General features: G+C 39.3%; 1 protein-coding gene across 4 annotated transcripts in view; it reads left to right on the top strand.

Moving 5' to 3' along the window:
• Positions 1–2,094: 2,094 nt before the first annotated feature.
• STAC (SH3 and cysteine rich domain) overlaps positions 2,095–22,667 on the top strand; it is a 169,766-nt gene continuing 149,193 nt past the window's right edge. For 2 of the 4 annotated variants that reach the window (XM_024355367.3, XM_009445148.5), the window contains exon 1: positions 2,215–2,492. In XM_024355367.3, the coding sequence (XP_024211135.2) occupies positions 2,382–2,492 (111 nt within the window). In that variant the 5' untranslated portion in view covers positions 2,215–2,381. Of the gene's footprint in view, positions 2,493–22,667 lie in introns of all 4 variants that reach the window. The other 2 variants (XM_516358.5, XM_016940654.4) reach the window with 2 other exon arrangements.

Here is a 22,667-nt window from a genome sequence, read left to right on the forward strand (position 1 = left end):
GATAAATGGGTCAAGGAAGGAGATGTCAAGAGTAGTAAATACTTGGATATGTGATTTGAAGAATAAGATAAGTTAGCTAGATAACAAAAGATCGGATGGAAAATAATGTGAAACAAACACATAAACAAAGGCGTGATTTAGTTTGGGACACCATGGCTAATTCCTATGGTAGGTATTATTTATCAGACTAAGGATTTCTGTTGCTGGATCAGGGTGGGGTGGAAAGGAAGGAGGTACTAGCTTCTCTAAATTTCCTTCAACGGACAACATTTAAACATATACTATTGGCTAATACTGTTGCTAACTTGAGCTAAGCACTTACTAAAAGTAAGGATGACATCTTCAATTCTTAAAAAAAGAAAATCCAAAAGAAAAAAAGGATGAAAAATTTATTGTTCTAAGCCATGACATGCTTGCTCACCAAGACTGGAATTGCCAGTAGACCCTGGGAGTTTTGTTTCCTAAGAAAACCCTCGTCTGGCCCCATGCTAGCTCAGGCTTCATTTGTACACACTCATCAAAGTCTTGTACTTTCCCTTATCATAGTTTTTTTTTAAATGTGTGTGTGATTTAATTAATCGCTGTCTCTCCCACTAGACTTAAATTCCAGGAAAACAGACTTAATCTGTGTTTTCTCTCTGCTGTATCATTAGTTTCTGGCACAATTCTGATACAGAATAGATGCTTGATAAAAATGTGTTGATATGGCTGCTCCTGTCATTGTGTTTGTGACTTTGGCTACTAGAATTCTGTCTCTATCGAACACTCAGGCATTGTGTTGTGAGAAGGAAAAAGCTGAAGCCATTTGGGCTAGCCAATCTGGCCTCGTACTGAGGGTCACCAGAAAATTTAGAGCATTTCGAAAGCTAAATGCTGAGTAAGAGGCTGACACTTAGAACAGTAGCTTTCAATTGACATCTGGGATGGAAAGAGTAAGAGTAAGTTTATTCTAAAAGACATGAGCTAGGGCATGGATGCAGGACCAAACACATAATTTGCAGGGTCAAGTACAAAATGAAAATGTGATCTCTTGTTAAATATTTTTACCGAATTTCAAGATGGCAGCATCAGCACGGGGCCCTGTGTGACTGCACAGGTTGCACATCCATGAAGCTGTTCTTGCAAACATCTACAGCTAATTTTAAAAATCTGAACAGAAGTTTGCAATTTTCTTTTAAAAAATTGAGGGTATTTTGTATTAATGGGGGAAAAGAGGCTTTTAAATATCTAGGTGTATTTCTTTTCCCTGCACACTGAGGTTGTCTTCAAAAGAAACTGGACCCTCTGTATCTTTATTCAGTGGGGCTATTCCTATGTTTCCAAAAGATTTAGTAAGGCAGGCTGGTTTGCCCCTCTGTGAACAGTCCTCAACTCTTGCTATACTGCAACATCCAATTGCTCTTCAGCCAAGACCTGGCCTAGATTTGAGGCTCCACAGTCGGAAATGCATGGATTTTGAAGCCCAAATGTGTTCGAATTCCAGTTTCACCAATTATAGTTTAGTGACTTAAAGCAAATTACTCAGTCTTCCTACAGCCTCAACTTCCTCATCTATAAAATGGAAGTGATAATCCCTAGACGCATAGAGTAGCTGGGAGGATTAAATAAGGTAAAAAGAAAGGGTTTAGTACAATAAGTGCACAACAAACGAGGAACAGGTGTCCATATACACACTGCATTATCTCTCTGCTTTAGATCAAAGCTGAATGGAGAAAACGCAGTGCCCGTGAGTCAGGGGACCCCCACTCAGACCCCTGCTCTCTGTCACTGAACCCTATAAATAGCTTAGCTAAGTCACTGTCTCAGTCACTATTCGTTGGGGTGAGGAATGAGGGAGTTGTTGCAAGTGGCCCTTTCTGGCTATATCATTCACAGATTTTCTATTCTTTGGGGTTTGGGTCTGAATTTTCAGCATCCTCTCTGAAGAATCACCCCCACCCAGTGCCGGCGTGCGCCCAGCCTTCCCCCAGCCCTTTCCAGGGCGCTGCCCCCTGCCTGCCCTCACTACTCCAGGCGCTGGCCGCGCAGCCCCGCCCTGGAGCTGCCTCCCCGCCTCCTTCCTCCTCCTGCGGGCGAGCAGAAGCCCGCTCGCCCGCTGCCGAGTGGCAGTCACGACTGTGAGGTCGCCGGCGAGGTGGCCGCGGGCGCGGCGGGGCGGGGCAGGGCGCACTCTCCTCCACGCCCGCGGAAGTGCCGGGGAGGTGGGCAGGGCGGGGAGGGACAGGGAGCGAGGCTGGAGGAGGGCACGTCGGCGCCTCGGCGAGGATGGGAGTCCCCAGGACCCGGAGCTGAGCAGCCTGGCGCGCGGCGGGCAGGGCGCGCAGGAGGACAGAAGCCTCGCTGTTCCTCCGGGAGCCCAACACCGTTCCCGCGCGGCCACGATGATCCCTCCGAGCAGCCCCCGCGAGGACGGCGTGGACGGGCTGCCCAAGGAGGCGGTGGGCGCCGAGCAACCGCCCTCTCCTGCATCCACCAGCAGCCAGGAATCCAAGGTACCGAGCACGCTTGCCCCCAAGAGAACACAAACTCACTCTCCTCTCCTGTCGGTCCAGCTTTGTCTCTCCTCCTATCTAGCACGGGCGTGGGGGTCTGAGACTTGCTAGTTAGCCCAGGGCTGTAGGACTTGAACGTCCGGTAGGACCCGCTGAGACTTGAACGTCCGGTAGGACCCGCTGCTCACGATGCTGGACCACGTCCCTGTGGACCCAGCCTTCCCGCCCACACATTCACACACGCAATTCATGGTGGCTCCGGGTTCAGAGATCGATTTCTTGTGGGGTGGTAGCTTGGTTTTTTTTGTACTTTGAACCTGCTTGTGTCCAAAGCACGTGTAGGTAGGTATTAGGTGGCTTCTGAAGGCTGAGGGATGGAGACAGCCGAGGGATACTCTTCCAGAAAAGCTTGAGTACTGGGCCAGAAAAGCATGTATGTATCCCAAGGGTCTCAGAGACCTTTTGCTTAACAGGGATCACCCCTACCTTCAGATACTACTCACTAAAAAAGAAAAAGAAAGGGTTTGCCTGCGTTTGTCTGAAAGTTGATGTTCCTCTTGTGAAAGTTAATACTCTAAGAACCTATACTTGCTTTTATGAAAGTTACACTAACACGTATACACAAAACCAAGCCCGCAGCAGTTCTCCTGTCACTGTTACACTTCCTCTGAAACTCCCGTGGGTGCCAGGCACATGTTTGAAAATCTTGGAAGAGGATAGAGTAAAATGTGGCTGCTAGCAGTGCAATGCCAAATGGCAACTCAGCTGGTGGTGGAAATCCTAAGATGGAGTTTGTAGTTATGTGGATTCTTTTAAGTGTAGAGCTCCTGGCTCTTTATTCTGATTTCATTGTGCGATCCCCAGGCATTTGGGGAATGTGAGGCAGTCCGTGTATACCAGCAAAGGAAAGGGGTTGCCAGTTTGTAGGATAGGGACAGGCCAGATGGGGCAAGGAAGACTGCGATCCTGTCTCTCTTCACATGCATCCCTGGAAGCCATTGATATGATCAGGAGGATGAAAATCACAGCCTGAGTGGCTCTGGGGATTTGGTGTGATACTGGGCACTGTACATTTCCCAGCCCCCTGAAGTTAACCATCAATGATGGTAATCTAAGCCCGAAAGCTTTACATCTTATTTATTTTTATTTTTTTCCTGTTACTTACTGGCTGCCAGACCTGGGGTATGTGTGTCAACTTTTCTAAAACTCGGTTGGAAATGAGGGAAAAAGCCCCAACTTCCAGAGACATTGTGAGGAGTACATGAGAGGCCCTAATGTCCACCTGGTATACTGTAAGGACTCAATCATGTTTATCCTTTTCCTTCCTGAGATAAAGAGATGGAATCTATCTCATCTCAAATGATCCACTCCAAAGCAATCTGATAACCCATACACATGCACTACCTCTCCTCAGTCAAAAAGTTTCTGGGTATCATTGCCTCCCATTGAACATCAGTCCCCAGAGTGATATAGGTTAGTGGCCATTTTAGAGGAAAGCTAGAATTCTATAAATGAATGTAGCTGAACTCAAGAGTAAAACTAGTATTGAACTTTTTGAATTGACCTGTTGCTCTGCAGTAGGCGTGTTCTGGAAAGGGCTTAGCATTTGGGCAAACAGTGGCATGGTTCAAATGCATTATATGGATTTGCTATTTATAGATGTCCTAATGGAAATTATTTGGCAGAGCAAAAACCACATATGTAATGCCCATAATTATCCACCAATTTATCTGGCTTATGGTTTTGTACAAATTAGTTTTTCTCAAAGTGGTCTATACACCGGATGTGTGTTTCTACATTCCTAAATTTGATGTCATGGCCTCAGTAAGCTTAATTAGTGGAGATGAACTATGGCAGCCCATGAACCCTAGGAAATTGAATGCAATATTGTACGCCTACATGTGAATTTTTCTTGGCATAGCATTCATGATATTCTCAAAGTGATCCATGCCCCTTAAAAAAGGCTAAACTGCTAGTAGGGAGGAACGTGTGGTAAGGTAAGGGAGTAGGATGGCATGACACTGGAGGAGAGGAAGGCTCAATTCATTCTATTCTAGGAAGGCCACATGTTAAAGCTTACTGGCGTTTACAAGGATCTTTGACCCTGAGCATGAGAGCTTGGTGAGGAAAATGTGAACAAGACAGTAATAAGCATTCCATCTTACTCTTCCATGAAGTGGTCTTGTTTGTAAAATATCTTGTGGGACAAACATGGTTCAGGCCCCCTTGGCATTAAACTCTCTCAAGGAAGACTTAAAATTACTTTTTTTAAAGACTTAGGTTTTTTTTGTCTTATTATAAGAGTAACAAATACTCTTTGTAGATATTTGAACAGTCCAGACATAAATGATGAAAAGAAAAATAAATTAGCTCTTGGTTTACCATCCAGAAGCATCTACTAATAATACTTTGATCTATATCTCATGTCTTTTTAAATCTGTTTATATATTTACATAGTTGAGAGAGAACAATAGTGAGCATCTACTGAATGTTCACTGTAAGTCAGATACAACCTTAATCTTCACAATAGAAGATTCTGTTAATATTTCTATTTTATGGATGGGGAAGTGGAAGCCAAGAAAGGTTAGATCATTTTCATTGTGAAAATTTATTTTATTATGGAAAATTTTAATATACACAAAAGTAGAGAAAACAGTATAAAGAACTGTCATGGACCTAATCATGTGGCTTCACAATTAATTCATGGACAGTATTGTTTTATGTATTACCACCACCACCACCACCCTACACATACTGGATCATTTTAAAGCAAATTCCAGACATGAAATAACTTCACCCGTAAATATGCTATCAGGTTACATCTCTCAAGGATAAGGGTTATTTTCATAAACATGACTATAATCCCAATTAGCACATATTTCAGGTGTTTTAAGCTAAGGGCCACTATATTCTTTAGAAGCCCACAAATAGTCTTTGGAAAATCTGTGAACAACCCGAACCAGCATTCAAAGTTGTCCATGTACATGCATATGTGCATCATCTAGGGAAAGAATTTATAGCTTATCTCAGGTTCACAAAGGGTCTATAGCTTCAAAGGTTATCTTAATGTCCTTTTTCTCTTGAGGAAATTGAGGCCCAAAAAGGGGCAGTGACTTGCTTGAGATCACACAGATAGTTACTGGCAATACCCTTACCTACAAACCCCGTCTTGGACTTTGGTATCCCAGTACAGTTTCCTCAGAGCAAATTTCTGTAAGCACAAGTCATAATATAGTTTAATGTAATTGTGGGTTTTCTTCTTTATGAAATTAGTTGAGTTGAATAAGTTTGAAAGCCACTGATGTATCATACCCTTCTATCTTCCCACTAACTGTTTCAGAAAGATGACAGCCTAATTTATTTTTTAAGGGCTTGACAGAGACCATTGACTATAAACAAAAATTTCGTGTCCCATTATCCCTTATTTCAATGAATATCTTTTCTCCTACTGACTTAGTGACAACATAGAAAGCTTGCTAGTGTCTAATGTGAAGGTTTGCTATAAATCTCTTTGTCATCACTTATATGACACAAGGTCACATTTTGATGATATTGAGGAATCACACCTCAATATCATCAATATCAAAGGTGAGATTGACACACCTCTGTGAACATGCCTAATACCTCAAAGCCTCAGCTTTCTCATGGGGATGCTGATGGGGCTGCTACTACCCAATTGGTGTGCTTTTTGTAAGGCCTAAGAATATGTAAAACACCTAATATGTTTGTTATAAGCATACACAAACATAAACCATTATTTATTTTCTCTATTTGTTTCAAATCAGATGACTGCTACCACCAGCCAACCCCAAATGTCATCATTGGAATAATTTCAATAACCACAACTGACATTACCATAATGTAACTGAGTTTACCTCTTTGGGCTTTTAGTTATGCTAATTGATTACAATGAGACTTCACTTCAGCTATTTTGCATCCCCAAGAAGATAAGACATAGACTCACCAGCATGTGATTTAGATTTTGAAATGGTGCTATAAGCCACCCAGTGCCCTAGTGGAGCCACGGACCAAAGTGACCCTCATTCCTGGAGGATTATTTCTGAACCTGGACCACAATCCAACCTATGAAAAAGAAATCTCTAACCATGAAGACATGCCCTGAATCTCCCAGAAAGATTTCTGTGTCCATCTATCAGCAATTATTTATTGAGTGCCTACTTTGTGCCCAGCATATCTCATACATATTTGTGAAGCTGTTATTAATAAGGAATTTAACTTCTATTCAGGGAAGAAGATGAAAGAAAACGAAACCTTGGCTTTGCATTGAAATCACCAAGGGAACCCAGGCCATAGGCTAGAACCACTAAGTTGAAATCTCTGAGAGAGATCTCAAGCATCAGTATTTTCTATACAGATGCCCACTGAAAACAGAATTAGAATAGTGTATACATAAACCCAAGTTTTGCTTTTTCTTCCACCTAATGTTATACGTAGTCTTCCTATACTCTTAAGTAACCAACCACACAAATATTGAAGATAGCCTAATATTCCATTTCATTGTTCTACCACATCAATTTCAGCAGTCCCTTCTGATTTCATATTTATGTTCTTTCCCAGATTTCATACATTTAAAAAATATTAAAATATACATTCCAATGCATAAATATTTGTATATGTTTCTAATCAGTTTCATGACAAATAGAATTAACTAGGTCTGAGTATAAACACTTCTAAGGTATTTTATTCTCATAACCACAGTGACCTCAGAAAAAGTTGTATTATAGTCTTTTTTTTTAGTAAACTTTTCATCAAAGTACAACATCATCCCCAAAACTGCACACATTAAAAGTTTATAGCTTGATGAATTTTCAAAAAGATAAACTCTTGACCTTTGTGTGACCACCTCATAAATCACAAAAAGAATATTACTGACACCCCAGAATCTCTCTCATACCCCTTTCTAATCACTAACCTCCTAAAGGTAAATAGTATCCTCACTCTAACAACATAAATTATTTGCTCATTTCTGAACTTTTGATAAATTGAATCATACAATATTTTATGCCTGACTTCTTTCACTCAACATTATGTTGAAATTATCTGTGCCATTGTAGGTAGCAATAGTTTTCATTTTTATTACCATATAACATTCCATTGTATGAATGGAACACAATTTATTTACCTACTCTACTGATGATGGACATTTGGATTGTTTCTTGTTTGGGGCTGCTATAAGCCATACTGCTATGAACATTCCTTATATATATTCTTTGTGGCACATATGAAGCTCTTCTATTGGGTATATACCTAGAAGTGGCATTTCTGGCTTATAGGGTATACACATGTTCAGCTTTAACATACTTTTCAAAATGGCTGTACCACTTCATATTTCTGCCAGCAATGTATAAGACTTCAATCCACTCTTTGTGCTACCATCGTCTCATATTGTCTTTCTCATTTTGGCCATCTAATAAGCAATTAATGGTATTGCAATGTGGTTTTAACTTGTATTTCCCCAATGACTAATGAGCTTAGCAGTTTTTACATGTTTATGGCATTTGATGTCTTCTTGTGTAGTTGTTCAAGTCTTTTGCCCATTTTTCTATTGGGTTATTTGCTTCTTATTAATTTGTAGGGGTTCTTCTCATATTCTGGATATGAGAACGTTGAGAGAAAAAATGTATTGCAGATATTCTCTTCTACACTGAAAAAAAAAGGCTTACCTTTTTTCTTCTTCACTGAAATTCCTAATTTAATGTAGTCTAATTCTTACATTTTCTCTTCTATGATTGTGCTTTTTGTGTACTGCTTATGAAATCTTTGCCTATTCCAAAGTCATTTAGATATTCTGTTATTATTTTCTAGAATTGTTATTATTTGCCTTTCACAGGTGGATTTACAATTCATTTGGAATTGCTTTTTTGGTATGGTGTGAGGTAAGGGTCAAGATTCATTTTGACTATGCCACTTTTGCTATCCATAAATAATTTGACTGTATATGTGGAAGTTTCTATTCTGCCCATTGGCCTCTTTGTCTAACCTTCTACCAGTACAGCACTGTCTTAAATGTAATGATTTTATTTAAAAGGTCTTGATATCTGGTAGCGTAAGCCCTGGAGCTTTGCTCTTCTTTTTCAAAACAGATTTGAGTTATTTTTGACTCCTTGCATTTCCACGTGCACTTTGGAATCACCTGATCAATTTGCACAAAAACACCTGCAGGGATTCTGAATGGAACTGCATTGAATCTATAAATCCATGTGGAGAGAATGGGCATGTTCTCACTCCAGAGTATTTGCTTTTGTCAAGTCCCCTAGGACATCATTGAGAGGAACCAAATTTTGTTACTTTTTCAGTTTGGGGTTTACCAAACCAACTTTTGTTGTCTAAATTCAAGCCTCAAATCTATGTGAGGACAGATCCATGAATAAGAATTCCAAGATAAATATTTTATTTACTTGTTTATTTTTGTCCACCTTAAGACTAAACTAAGATTTCTTTATCATCAACCTGAGTTGCTAAGAATTTTGTTTCTAGTTCATTTTTTCCTTCTTTTTTAGATTCTACTCCACGTAGACATCAAAACCAACCTAGGTTTTTCTTGACTGTGGTAAAATATGCGTAATGTAAAGTTTACCATTTTAACCATTTTTAAGTGTACAGTTCTACGGCATTAAGTACATTCACATTGTTGTGCAGTCATAACCACCATTCATCTCCAGAACATCTTTATCATCTCCAACTGTAACTCTGTACCCATTCAACATTAATTACTAATTCCCCATCCCCTTCTTTCCCCAGTCTCTGGCAACTACCATTTTGCTTTTTATCTATATGAATTTGACTATTCCGGGTTTACCATATAAGAGAAATCATATAATATTTGTCCTTTTGTGATTGAATTATTTCAGTTAGCATAATGTCTTCACAGCTCATCTATGTTGTGGCATGTATCAGAATTCCCTTCTTTTTTAAGCTGAATAATATCCCATTGTATATATATACTACATTTTGTTTATCCATTAATGCATCAGTGAATACTTGGGCTGTTTCTACCTTTTAGCTACTCTGAATAATGCTGCTATGAAGTGGGTGTGCAAATACTTGTTGAAGTCCCCTCTTTCATTTCTTATGGGTATATAACCAGAAGTGCAATTGCTGGATCATCTGGTGATTCTATGTTTAATTTTTTGAGAAATTGCCATCCTATTTTCCACAGTGGTCACACAGTTTTGGATTCTGACGAGTAATGCACAAGGATTCCAGTTTCTCTGCATCCTCACCAACACTTGTTATTTTCTGGGTTTTGTTGATCCTGATGGGTACAAGATGGTATCTCATGTTTAGTGATGTAGATCATGTTTTTATGTGCTTATAGGTCATTTGTATGTCTTCTTTGGAGAAATATCTAGTCAAGGCCTTCGTCCATTTTAAAATTAGATTGTTTGGTTTTTGTTATTGGATTGTAGTATTATAGCTTTCTAACCAGCAAATTTGAATGATGCAGAAGTATTGAATTTTATTATCATTTTACTTACATTTATTCATCGAAAGGGTTATTTTTCATGCCTTTTTATTACTTGTCTTTTTTCGTATGTGAATTATCTGTTCATGTCCTTGTCCATTTTAATACTGTTTTTTCATTTCCTATTGGTTTTAAAAAATTATTTATAAATATTAAATTCAACCTTTCAGATACATTGCTAACATTTTCCCAGATTGAAATTTGTCTTTTTTCAATTTTATTACATTTTCAATGTAGAAGTTTCCTTTTTTATGGTTTTAAATGTCTCAAATTTATTTAGCTATGTTTTCTTCTTTTCAATTATATTTAGAAAGGACTTCCCAACCCTGAGAACAGAAAAATAAAATAACCTGTATCATTTCTCTAGATCCTCAATATGTACTTTTTGCTTTTATCATTTTCATCCATCTGGAATTTATATCATTATGTAGTATGAAGAAATCTATTTTTTCCCAAATGATGAATCAGTATTTCTAAAACCATTTGTTGAATAATTTATTCTTTTTTCACTGATTTGAAATTTTACGTTTTTTATGTAATAAATGGTAATATGTATTAGATTCTCTTTTAGAGTTATCTGTCATATTCTAATGTTTTGTAACTTTATTTTTGCACTTATTATTGTACTGTACTCTTGCATGACCATTATGCTTTAATTATTGTAGCTTAATAATAGAGTTTGATAATTAATAATACAAGTACCCTCTTGGAAGTTTTATATTTATCTGCACTCAACTTTTCGTTTTCTACCAAATTATAAAAACAATATTTTGAAAGTAATTTCATGAAACTCCTAATATTATTTCAGTGAAATCTTTACAATTATGAGATTTCTTATCCAAAAACATAGTATATCTGCAGTTATTGAAACACCTGTCTTTTATGCCTCTCATAAATGCTTGAAATTGTCTTCAAATATTTCCTGCCAAAATTCTTTGTTAGCTATTTTCCAACTGTCTTGGTCCATTCAGGCTGCTAAAACAAAATGTCATAAACTGGGTTTATAAACAACAGAAATGTATCTGTCACAGTTGCAGAAGCTGGAAAATCCAAGATCAAGGCATCGGCAGAGGGCCTGTTTCCTGGTTTATAGATGGAATCCTGTAGCTGTGTTGTCTCATGGTGGAAGGGGCAAGGTAGTTCTCTGAGGCCTCTTTATAAGGGCACTAATCCGAATCATGAAGGCTCTGCCCTCATGTCCTAATCACCTCCCAAAGGCCTCGCCTTTTAATACCGTCATACTGGTGGATTAATTTTCAACAAATGAATTTCAGGGGAACACAAACATTAAGAACATAGCACACAGTATTTCATACTCTGACTTACTATTATGAATTACCATTTTTATATTTTTTAACTGGTGATAGCTGGCACATAAGAAATTCATTGTTATATTAATTTTATAATCTAAAATCATTTATATTCCATTTCTTATCCATTAGTAAAGAAATACAATGTTGCTTACTAGTTCAGAGCATGGGCACAGACACAGCCATGTTCAAATCCCATTGTGCCAGTTTGGGATGCCACTTAACAAGCTTTCCTGTCCCTCACTTCCCAGAGATTCACTGTGCTTTCCATAAAGTGAGCATAATAATGTCCTCTGCAGCATTGCCATTCAAGTTAATTAGTGTATGTAAAGTGCTTAACACAGAGCCTGGCATATAGCAAGTAAATTCAGATTATCATAATATGTGAAATAATAATTTTGCCTCTGTAACTATAATTCTCTTTCATTTGCGGGGGAAAGGGAGTGCAGTGGATAGGGACAGGGGTTTATTGCTGGAGAACTTCCAAAAGTATGGTAAATATTAGAGAGATACCAGGCTGGCACATGACTTAACTTTAAATGCCACTAGTGTTTTACTATACATGTAGTATTGTACAGTATTGGTGCTGACAGGTGGCCTTAGCTCTCCTGTAAACCACTAGCCACTCTAGAAGCCACCAAAAGTACTTATACAGCCTGAGAAAAATCATGTGGTGCACTGCAAATTCAACTTAAAGACAAATCCATTTCCAACTAAGTCATTCCTTAAGATCCCCTTCTACACAAATTCCAGACATCCCACTCATGTTCACAATTAAACTAAGACAGTCTTTCTCATTTTAAAGATAGGTCGTGTTCCTAGCTTATGAAGAATTTCCATCAGGAATAGATGTGAAATTGTTTCAGATGACTTTTTGGCAAGTATGGAAGTAATCATGTGATTTTTCTTTTCTTTTTTTTTTTTTCTTTTTGTCCTTTGGTCTCTTTATCTGATGGATTATATTAATAGATATCCTAATATTAAACTCTTATTACAGTCCTGGAACAAGTCCTGCTTGGCCATGGGGATTTTCTTTTAATAAACTCCTGGGTTTTGATTGCCAATGCTTTATTATTTTTACATCCACATACATAAGGGAGATTGTTCGATAACTGTCACTTTTGTGTTCTTGGTCAGATTTTATTTTTAAGGCTATGCCAAGTTTCAGAAAATGAATTGGAAACATGTCCATGAATGTTTTTATTTTGTTTTTGTATTTTTACGTATGGAACATTTTATGGAACCCACAAATAATACTCTCTTTGTTTAAAAAAAAATGCCAATAATATCTAAAACTGTCACCTATCTTAAAACAAAATTTGAAAATTTTTTTCCATTATTAAATTCTATTCCTTTTTTCCTAAATTGGCTTGAGTCAGATTTGTTAACTTGTATTTTACCAGAAAATTATCCATTTTACTTAAATCTTCATAACATCTCCAGATGGGTTATAGGAGGACAGCCCCGGGAACTTCCTTCAGTCTCGTCCCATCTTCCCTCTCTCTGGCAGGATTCCCATGAATTCCATCATGTTCATACCCTCTTTTATACTTCTCTATTTCTGTGTAACACTGATTGCTTAGATCTGGATTTGAAATCAGAAGCATTAAGCACGAGTGCTCACATCTCCACCTTACCAAAAGAAAGGATCCCTTGCTCCCTCTTTCAATCTCTCACTCTTTCTTGGTTCCCCTTTTACTGCTATAGAAGTTGCTCTTTGATCCCACTGGCAATCTGTCCTCTGCCCATCTTTCAAATATTGTTCTTCCCCAGCATTCTGTTTTTCACCCGCAGCCCTTCTCATGCTTCATAATCTCTCTGGGCTAAATCTTACTTCTTATCATTTCATCCACCAGCTGAAAACTCCTAAATCTGTATCCAACCCAGACATCACTCTAGTGATCGCCAGACCAATATATCCTGCTGCCCTTTGGACAGTCTCTGTTGATGCCCACATCTTAAATTCAAGCTACCCTCAATGGAATTTATCATTCTTGATTCAGCTGTCACCCCGTTTCTTCTTCTGTGCTCTCTTTTGTTGTTAATTTGTTTTTTCTTATGTGCTCTTCTGCTGATGAGCTCCTCCATAGAGAAGCATCATCCATGGTGTCAACCAATCCGGAAAACCAGAAGCCCTTGATGATCCTGAGCGGGGCGGGCTAAGCAGGGAGGAGGCTGTTTGGCAGCAGGTAGAGAGAAGACAAGATGTCTTGCAGCTCCCAGAGCATGCTTCATTTGTCTGAAAATGAAACATATACCTGTTGCCTGTTTCTAATGGCCCTCATAGCTGAAGTTACAGCCAGCATGTTTTTCTCAGGTCTGGAAGCAATTGTGACCACAGAATGAAGGACTGAGGTCAGACACAAAGAAAGGAATAAAGAAGGAAGACCCAGAACACCCCAAGGCTCCCAGGAATGCCACTGCTCCCTTGCCTTCCAAACTGATATCAGGGGAGTGAAAAGCAGCACCAGAGTTCTGTATGCCTTGATAAGATCCCACATTCCCTCCCCTCCCCTCTAACACTCTGTTTTATCAGAACGAGGTGACTTGGAGACCTTGGAAAAGATTCCCATCACACCACTTTCCCAGTGATGTCAATCACTAGAAGCACAAGGCTGCAAGGCCCCTTCCTCTCATAGTTTCCTCTCTGAACATATCTGTACATCTGCTAATCCAGCCCATCGTCCAACCTCCCTACAGGTCAATACCCTCCACTCTACTCTCTAGAATTCACTTTTTAGCAAAATCTTCTTTATCCTCAACTTCCTCTCTGATGAGTCCTTCACTTCTTATGCTAATATCTAGTCCTTTCCTTTCTTTCTTTTTTTGAGACAGGGTCTTACTGTGTCACCTAGGCTGGAGTGCAGTGGTACAGTCATGGCTCACTGCAGCCTCAGCCTCCCAGGCTTAAGCAATCCTCCCACTTCAGCCTCCCAAGTAGTTGGGACTACAGGCACATACAATCATGCCCAGCTAATTTTTATTTATTTATTTACTTACTTATTTATTTATTTAGTAGAGATGAGGTCTCCCTATGTTGCCCAGCCTAGTCTTGAACTCCTAGGCTCAAGCAATTCTCTCACCTCGGCTTCCCAAAGTGCTGGAATTATAGTCATGAGCCCCATGCCCGGCCCCTGCAGAGCTTTCAGGTGATGGTTGTTTTTTCCTTCATCATGCCTGGTGGCCAGGGAGGCAGCCTTACTGCTGCCTCCAGTTTATTGTCTCTCTTCCCTTAAAACTCACAGCTTTAAAATCTATGCTCTCAGATTCTTCCATTTCCTGCTGTTATCAGCAGTCACCTCCCAATCCCAGGGAGGTCTCGTCTGCTAGAGCCAGGCCTACTCTAATTCACTCCAGCACTATTCCTGTTGTACATAATCCTTTATGATTTTTCACACACTGAAGATGACTCTTCCAAATACCCTGACCTCCTGAGTCCTTAAACTTTTCTCCTCCTATGATCTTGTCTTCCACCCTCTTCCATATCAGCCACCCACTTCCATGAGCATTCCCAAGACTTCATTCAAACAAGCATTACACCCTCTCTAGAATCTCCCTTTCAAGCTTCCCACTCTGTGGCTACCATCTAATTCTCTTTAGCCTTTCTATTCCAATAGTATTTCAGCCACACCAGAGCATAAAATCCATTAAATCAGTGAATTTACCCTCCTTTCATTATTCCTCACCCATTTTAGGTTCTTAGATTCTACTTTTCCTTCATTGTAATTACTTCTTTGCAAACACCCTCAACTCCCTTGCTCCTGTGTCCCTTTGTTCAGCATCACCTAGAAAATTCAATCTACCTAAAGCTCATTTTCCACCTACTCTGAACCTGTGCTTCTGGAGAAAGCAGAGAACACAGATGATAAACAAGGTAAAAAAAAAATGCATAACATTATTTTAGGCAGTGATAAAGCTAAATAGAAGAGTACTTGTGGAATAGGGTAGCATAGGAAGCTATTTTACGTAGACTGACTGCTATGGGCTGAATATGTGTGCCCTCCAAAATTATGTTGAAACTCTAATCTCCAGTGTGATAGTGTTTGGACATCAGCCTTTGGGAGATAATTAGGTTATGAGGGTGAAAGCTTCATGATGCAATTGGTGGCCTTATAAAAACAGACAAGAGAGAGCTTCCTTCTTCTCTCTGCTCTCCCTCATGTGAGCGTGTAGCAGAAAGCAGCCATCCATGAACCAGGAGGAAGGCCCTCAGCAGGAAATTGATCATACTGGCACCCTGATCTCAGACTTCCAGCTTCCAGAGCTGTGAGAAATAAATGTTGATTGCTTAAGCCACCCAGTCTGTGGTATTCTTATTACAACAGCTCAAACTCTCTAAGACAGTGACCAGAAAAGGATTCTGTGAAAAAGTAAGTTTTGTTTCAGAAACCAGAATGGAGTAAGGGCATGAGTTGTGTGAAGATCTAGGGGAAGAGAAGAAGCTGGTGGTGGGGGAGAGATCTGAGCAAAGCCCCAGAGGTGGAACAGGCTTGCATTTGTGAAGAGCAGCTACAAATCTTGGGTGCTTCTTGTTGAGTAAACAACAGGAAAAATAACAGGAGGTGAGTACAGACACCTAAACTCACCTACGGAGAGGTGAGTCCAGTGGCTGGATCTTCATTGTCCAATATGGTAGCCATTAACCACATGTGGCTAGTTAAGTTTATATTGAAATTAATTGAAATTTAAAAATCAGTTTCTCAGTAACACTAGCCATATTTCAAGTACTTGGTAAGCACATGTGGCTAGGGGCTACTGTATTAAACACCACAGATTAGAGAACATTTTCATGATTGCACAAGGTTCTAGTGTACAGTGCTGGCTTTGTCCTATGGACTTCATTGTCCGTGCTAAGGAATTTAGATTTTTATCCAAGATTGAAAGAAAACCACTGGAGAAAGCCAGGGACGAGGAGGATCTGGACAGTACATTACTCACATTTTACAAAGATTACTGTGGCTGCTGTATGCAGTGGGACTACAGCATAGCAAGAGTAAAAGTAAGGGGGCCAGTTAGAAAGCTATGGTAGTCCAGATTAGGGAGAATCTGGTAGCACATAGTGGACAATTTAAGAAGTGATATAGGCCCGGCACAGTGGCTCACACCTGTAATCCCAGCACTTTGGGAGGCTGAGGCATGTGGATCACCTGAAGTCAGGAGTTAGGGACCAGCCTGGCCAACATGGCAAAACTCTGTATCTACTAAAAATACAAAAATTAGCCGGGTGCGGTGGTGCACACCTGTAGTCCCAGCTACTCAGGAGGCTGAGGCAGGAGAATCGCTTGAACCTGGGAGGCGGAGGTTGTGTGCCACTACACTCCGGCCTGGGCAACGGAGTAAAATTCTGTCAAAAAAAAAAAAGGAATATATTTGCATTATATTTTAGAAATAAAATCAACAAGAGTTCCTATGAATGTATACTGTGAGGTGTGAGGGAGAGAGATAACTCAGGAATGACTTTTAAAAGGTTAATAGGAGAATCAAAAGATATATATATATATCAAAATATTTTATGATCCAAGAAGCCCTGTGCAAATGTAAGTTGGTAGCAGTCACAGTAACCTTCAAAAAGATTGGATGTGAACTTAATCTTATGGATAACTTTGCAAAGATAGAAACAATGTAACTGACTCGACTGGAATTGCATACTGGGAAGAAACAGACAAGAAAGTTGAAGAGGTCAGATGAAGGTCTTGGAAACTGGGCACAGGGATTTAGATTTGAAAGGTGAGGATAAGAGAAGTCACTAATGTTGTAATAGTGAAGTGAAAGATGGATTGGCATGGGGAGCACCTAAAGCCAGGGAGGTGAGTAGTCCAGTCTTTAAAAGATGACAGAGAGCAAATGAGAAGAAAGAGAAAAGAGCAGACATGAGAGGAATGTCGATGACAAGTAGAAGTGTCTGTTTCCTCCTCAGGGAGCCATCTTCACAGAGCCTGCACAAGAGGTGGAAGTTGGGATCAGGAGGTCCCTTATCTGGCTAGAGACTACTTGGTCAGAGTGAACGACCAGAATACATGAACAGAGATTCTAAGATCCGAGCCAGAAATGTGGAGACAAGGAAAATTCCAATGGTGGGGTGAGAACCAACAGAGCAAAAGGGGCTAATGTTAGCAGTTAGAAGATAAGAAGCAGGATGGAATGAGGTACAAACCAAGTCATCAAGAATTAAAAGTGTTAGTCTCACTGTTTATGGAAGCTCTTCTCTTCTATGTTGCTTGGTCCATGTAGGTTATCAGTCAACCTTCAGTCATAAGGACTGACTGTCAGTCCCAGTAATCTACATTTAAATCTCCTCATGTAGCAAGAAGATAGCAGCAAGGGCCAGAATCATCCAACAAGAAAACACATTGATTTTTGGCTTCTATAAGCATCTCTCCACAAAGTTAAAAAAAAAAAAAGGTGAGAGTCAAGTAGAAAGACATTGGATTAGAATAATTTACTTCAGTCCTAGAGTCTTTCTGGTACATAATATTTACCTCTGCGATAGATAAAACTCTCTGGTCATAGTTTTCATCATAGAAATTTATTTCCTCCTCCCCCAGTTAATCTTATTCTAAAAACACAATGGGAGCCCCACCCTGGAATTCAACAAGCTTAGAGATTTTCATATTGATTTCTTTTTTTATATTTTGTTTTAGCAGATATTGAACCAAAGTTTTATCAAGCAGAGTATACATGACTTAGATATACATATGAAAAATTAATTATAAATTGGATCTCTGTTTATTGAACAATATTTTTCTACTAGTTTCATTAAAAAATTTGAGATGAAGTTTCTTGGAAAAATAATATTATAAAAAATAAAAATCACAGGATACAAATGCAATAAATCTTTTACATCAGATTTATGGTTGAAAAATGCTAGGGATAATTTTCTGATAACACATTATTACTACTATACAAAGTTAGTCACTACTTTTTTCCAGAGTTCCATATTTTAGGGGAAATTAGTGCTTTCCATCTCACAGAAGTACAGGGATGCTTCATTGGAATGCTCAGGAAAGGAGTCATCTGGGAGAATCAAGCCATACTAATAATGGGGGGCATGAAAATGTTCCAAGCATTTTTCCTGTTGATAATTTTGCTTGTAAATCTTTCTGGCTCACATTTCCCTGCTTTTAAAAGCAGGATATAACAAATGTAATTTCATTCCCATATAATAACAGCGTTGCAAATGCTTTGTAAATTTCAAAGCAATTTTATCGTTTTTATAATTTCCTTTTCCTAATTACTCAGAATCACTCTTCTGAATGCCAGTTATTGAACTTATTTTACGTAGGGTAGTTTTTTCCTCGCACTAATGACTCTATACTGCTGTTCTCTCCTAGTTCTTGTGTCTGATTCTTACATTTTACTATCTCCTCCCACACAGAGTCTATCCCTCTCTCTAGTCTACTCTAAGGCTTCTAATTTGCTTCTGCTAATTTGCGTTTGTAGTGGAAAATAAATCACCAAACTAGTTGGAGTTTTTTGTTCCTCAAAACAAAATGGACACTGAGCCTAATGGACTATCAGAAAAGTAAACACGGTTTTATCTTTTAGTGTTTTGTGTTTTGTTTTTGTTTTTTATTTAGTGATTAATCTGGTAGTTCAGACTTTTTGTTTATATTTTCTGATTCTTGGTTATGTTTCCTATAAGTCATTTTGTCAGATACTGAGTTCCTGATAGATTTGAAATTTCTTAACTCTTGTTTAAAAGACAAATCAATTAAGCTAAAGTTGCTGGTACTCACTTATTTAATTAATACATTTTTGCTGGTTGCTTAATGTGTTGATCAGTTGACTGGTCATTATTTTCGATGGATCTGACCTTCTAATTAACATTGAAGAAATAAATTCTCAAATATAAGATTTCATTATTGTCAATATCTGAGTGGATCTTTTTAAGCTGCCATATTGGGCACTATCTCTTCTATTCAGTTATATGTACTGTAAGTGAAAATAATCAAAATAAATGTTCCATGAATATGTTGCATGAGACAAAAAAAATAGCAAAAGAAGAAAAATCCAGTTTACAAAAATAAAGCATATAGTTTATGCTTCTTCCCATGAATACAAGAAAGAACATGATGGAAAATCAAGAGGCCTCATGTCAGACCGCCACTCAGACTACTGAAGCCTCCAAATCATGCAGATATTTAATCATTGTGAAAAATCTTCCTTCCAGGAGGAATAACTTCAATCCACTTTGGATCACCCAAGTGCTCTTAGAATTTCAAGGATTTTATAAGCTTGTCTGAAAAAGCAATATAAGTTGTTTCATATGTTATTTCTTTGTTCGTTCTTGTGGTTAGGATTATTTTGGCAAAGTTTATTTCATAGATTGCCGATAGGATGACTTTTGCATGCGGCAGGCAGCAAAACAAAAAAAACAAAAAAAAAAACAACCTAAGCTCAATTTGTAATACATTATAGTGTTGATGATGGGAGATATTTAAAACTTGTGTCTGAGGAGCCAAGAGCAAAATGCCAAGCCATCTAGCTCCATGGCAGGATCTTTCCTGGCTCTCAATTGGACCTTCACTGGTAAGTTTGTCCATAGCCTGGTTGGACAGCTAAACGAAGAGCCTGAATCTAGCTCTCTGAGCCCATGCATCTGGTTCCCAGACTCTGGGCAGCAGCTGTGAAACAGAAGGAAGCTCATGAAGAGAGCAGCAATTTGACCTCATCCCCTGATGGTCAGACTAAAATGTTACCTGCCAGTTTATGAGCTTTGTAGTAAGACTATTTTACTGCCATCTATGAAGGTATGTTAAAAAAGAAAGAAAGAAAGAATGAATGAAAAAGAAAGAAAGAAAGAAAAGAAAAGAAAGAAAGAGAGAAAGAAAGAAAGAGAGGGAAAGAGAAAGAGAGAGGGAGGGAAGGAAGGAAGGAAGGAAGGAAGGAGAGAGAGAGAGAGAAAGAAAGAAAGAAAGAGAAAGAAAGAAAGAAAGAAAGAAAGAAAGAAAGAAAGAAAAGAGAGAAAGAAAGGGAAAGAGAAAGAGAGAGGGAGGGAAGGAAGGAAGGAAAGAAAGAGAGAGAGAGAAAGAAAGAGAAAGAAAGGAAGGAAGGAAGGAAAGAAAGGAAGGAAGGAAGGAAGGAAGGAAGGAAGAAAGAAAGAAAGAAAGAAAGAAAGAAAGAAAGAAAGAAAGAAAGAAAGAAAGAAAGAAAGAAAAGAGAGAAGGAAGGGAGGGAGGGAAGAAAACAGTCACCCATCAGATCATATCATCTGACTTGAAGGAGCCTCCTTCTGACATACAGGTTGCTGTTGCTGTGGAAGGTATTGAGTTCAGATTTTCTATCATCCCTTATTCCTCACCTCTAGTTGAGGTCTCTAAAAAGCAGAGCCTGAGGTTCAGAAGCATATAATTCATGGAAGGTGTGCTGTCAGGAGAAAACCCTAGATAGGATACAGCAGGAGAGAGGGCTGAACAAGAATGTGGTCTCACGTGAAGTCTTACCTTGGCCTGACCCACATGGGGTACAGAGTGCACCAGAGTTGCCCCTCCCTTAAGGAAATATGGCAGGACTTTTTTTTTAACTTTGTGTCAGCTAGTCTTTGGCTCTAGAAATGGAAGACGGAGGGGAGTACAATCTCCCAAAGGGGACAGTTCCCATTAGTTGAGGGTGATTCTCTAAAGGAAGAGAGATCTGCCTGCCAAAGCCACTGGGAGACAGGGCAAGGGCCCCAACAGGGAGGGTCTGGATTGGGCACCCACAGCACCCTCCACAGTGGGTTCCTGTCTGTGCCTCTTTAGCCAGAGCAGTCGTTTCCCTTTTCCATGCTCTAATATTCGGAATTTTATTACAATTTTTGCTTCAAAAGAAGAGTGCTGCATTTGACAATGGGTTGATAGACACCTGACATAAGTCTATGAGGGCTTTTGGCCCTAGGAACTTGCTGGTTACCCCTAGCACGACACTGAGTAACATAGCAGAAAGTGTGAACTATAGATTTTCAGGGAGGGTGTTTCCTCTCAGAAAACACCATTTGGAGGGGAGGGATAGCACTTGGCAAGATTTCATTTGGCCAATTTAAAGTGCTGAGTGATGGAGGACAGGTGGCCCAGCTGCCTTGCTCTCCTAAGACAGTCTTAGTGATCTTGTCCCTTCATATGGCCATCCTTCAATCTAAAATAACTCAATTTATTAAAAAACCATGGCTCTAGGGTAACTTACTCGAGAATCTTGGAAAAATTTCAATTAAATTGACTCATATACATTCAGTTTTTTAAAATGGTCTCCCAACTGACACTGAAGTCATAGATAAATCAAAGCCCAGATCTGGAGTCAACCTGGATTGTGCCTCAAGGTTAAGCCAGCTTTGACCAGCCACTGCTAATTCTACGACTTAGGCAGCCCCATGCAAAATGGAGGCACTCATGTGCAAGTGCTTTGGAAAACACTGAAGGAAATTAACAAATGGAAAGAAAGGATTAAAGTGCTTAAAAGGGGGTGGGTTGATGCCCCGGTCGAAAGAGGTACAAGCAGTAAAGTAATAGTGAGTGACCTGTGGAAGCTTTCCTGCTCAAGACCCAGCACTAAACACTTTGCTTTCAATGTCTCATCCCCTGCGAGTTTCTCAATTTCACACAGGATAAGTAGTTCGTTGTCAAATTCAGGTCACCTGACTCCCAAACCTGGGCTACTATGTTTCAGATTCAGATAGATAATAGAGAGATAAATGGATAGATACAGAGATAGAAATATATAAATAGACACACAGCACTTGCTGCTCAGCTACTCTCAAATGGTCATTTGTCCACGTGTTATATAACTATTCAAGAGCCTTAATGGAGCATTCTGAATCTCATTTCACTGAAAATATAATGTAAAGGAACATTTGAAATAATCACAGATAACCCCATGATTTTAGGGTTGAGGGAACTGAGGCTCACAGAGCTTGAATTATTCTCGCAATAACACACACATACTACAAGCAAAATCCACAAGACAGAACATTTAGACCTATACGCTGGGTTGGGACATTCTATAATGACCTTCAAGAACGTTATAGAGCAGTTGGCTGCAAACTGAAGTGCATCAGAATCACCTAGAGGGCCAATTGAAACACAGATTATTGGACTTCATCCCCAGAGTTTCTGATCTGGTAGGTACTGGGAGAGAGCTGAGGTTTTGCAGTTCTGACAAGTTTCTGCTGATGCTCGTGCTAGTAATACAGAGACCAGACTTTGAGCACCACTGCCATAGAAGTAAATACCTACTCTGAGTGCCTGTGATATCCTTCCTATTTGTTTATTGCTTTGACCATAATTACATGCAGGTGTTCTCTTGACCCAGGCTGGTCTGTAGATATTCCCTTCATATGAAAGGGCTCCGATTATAGCCTCTGTCACTCCATGGATGGCCAGAATTAATTCATGTAGCAAGGAGGAA

Source organism: Pan troglodytes, chromosome 2 (assembly GCF_028858775.2).
Source record: "Pan troglodytes isolate AG18354 chromosome 2, NHGRI_mPanTro3-v2.0_pri, whole genome shotgun sequence".
Classification (NCBI taxonomy): Eukaryota; Metazoa; Chordata; class Mammalia; order Primates; family Hominidae; genus Pan; species Pan troglodytes.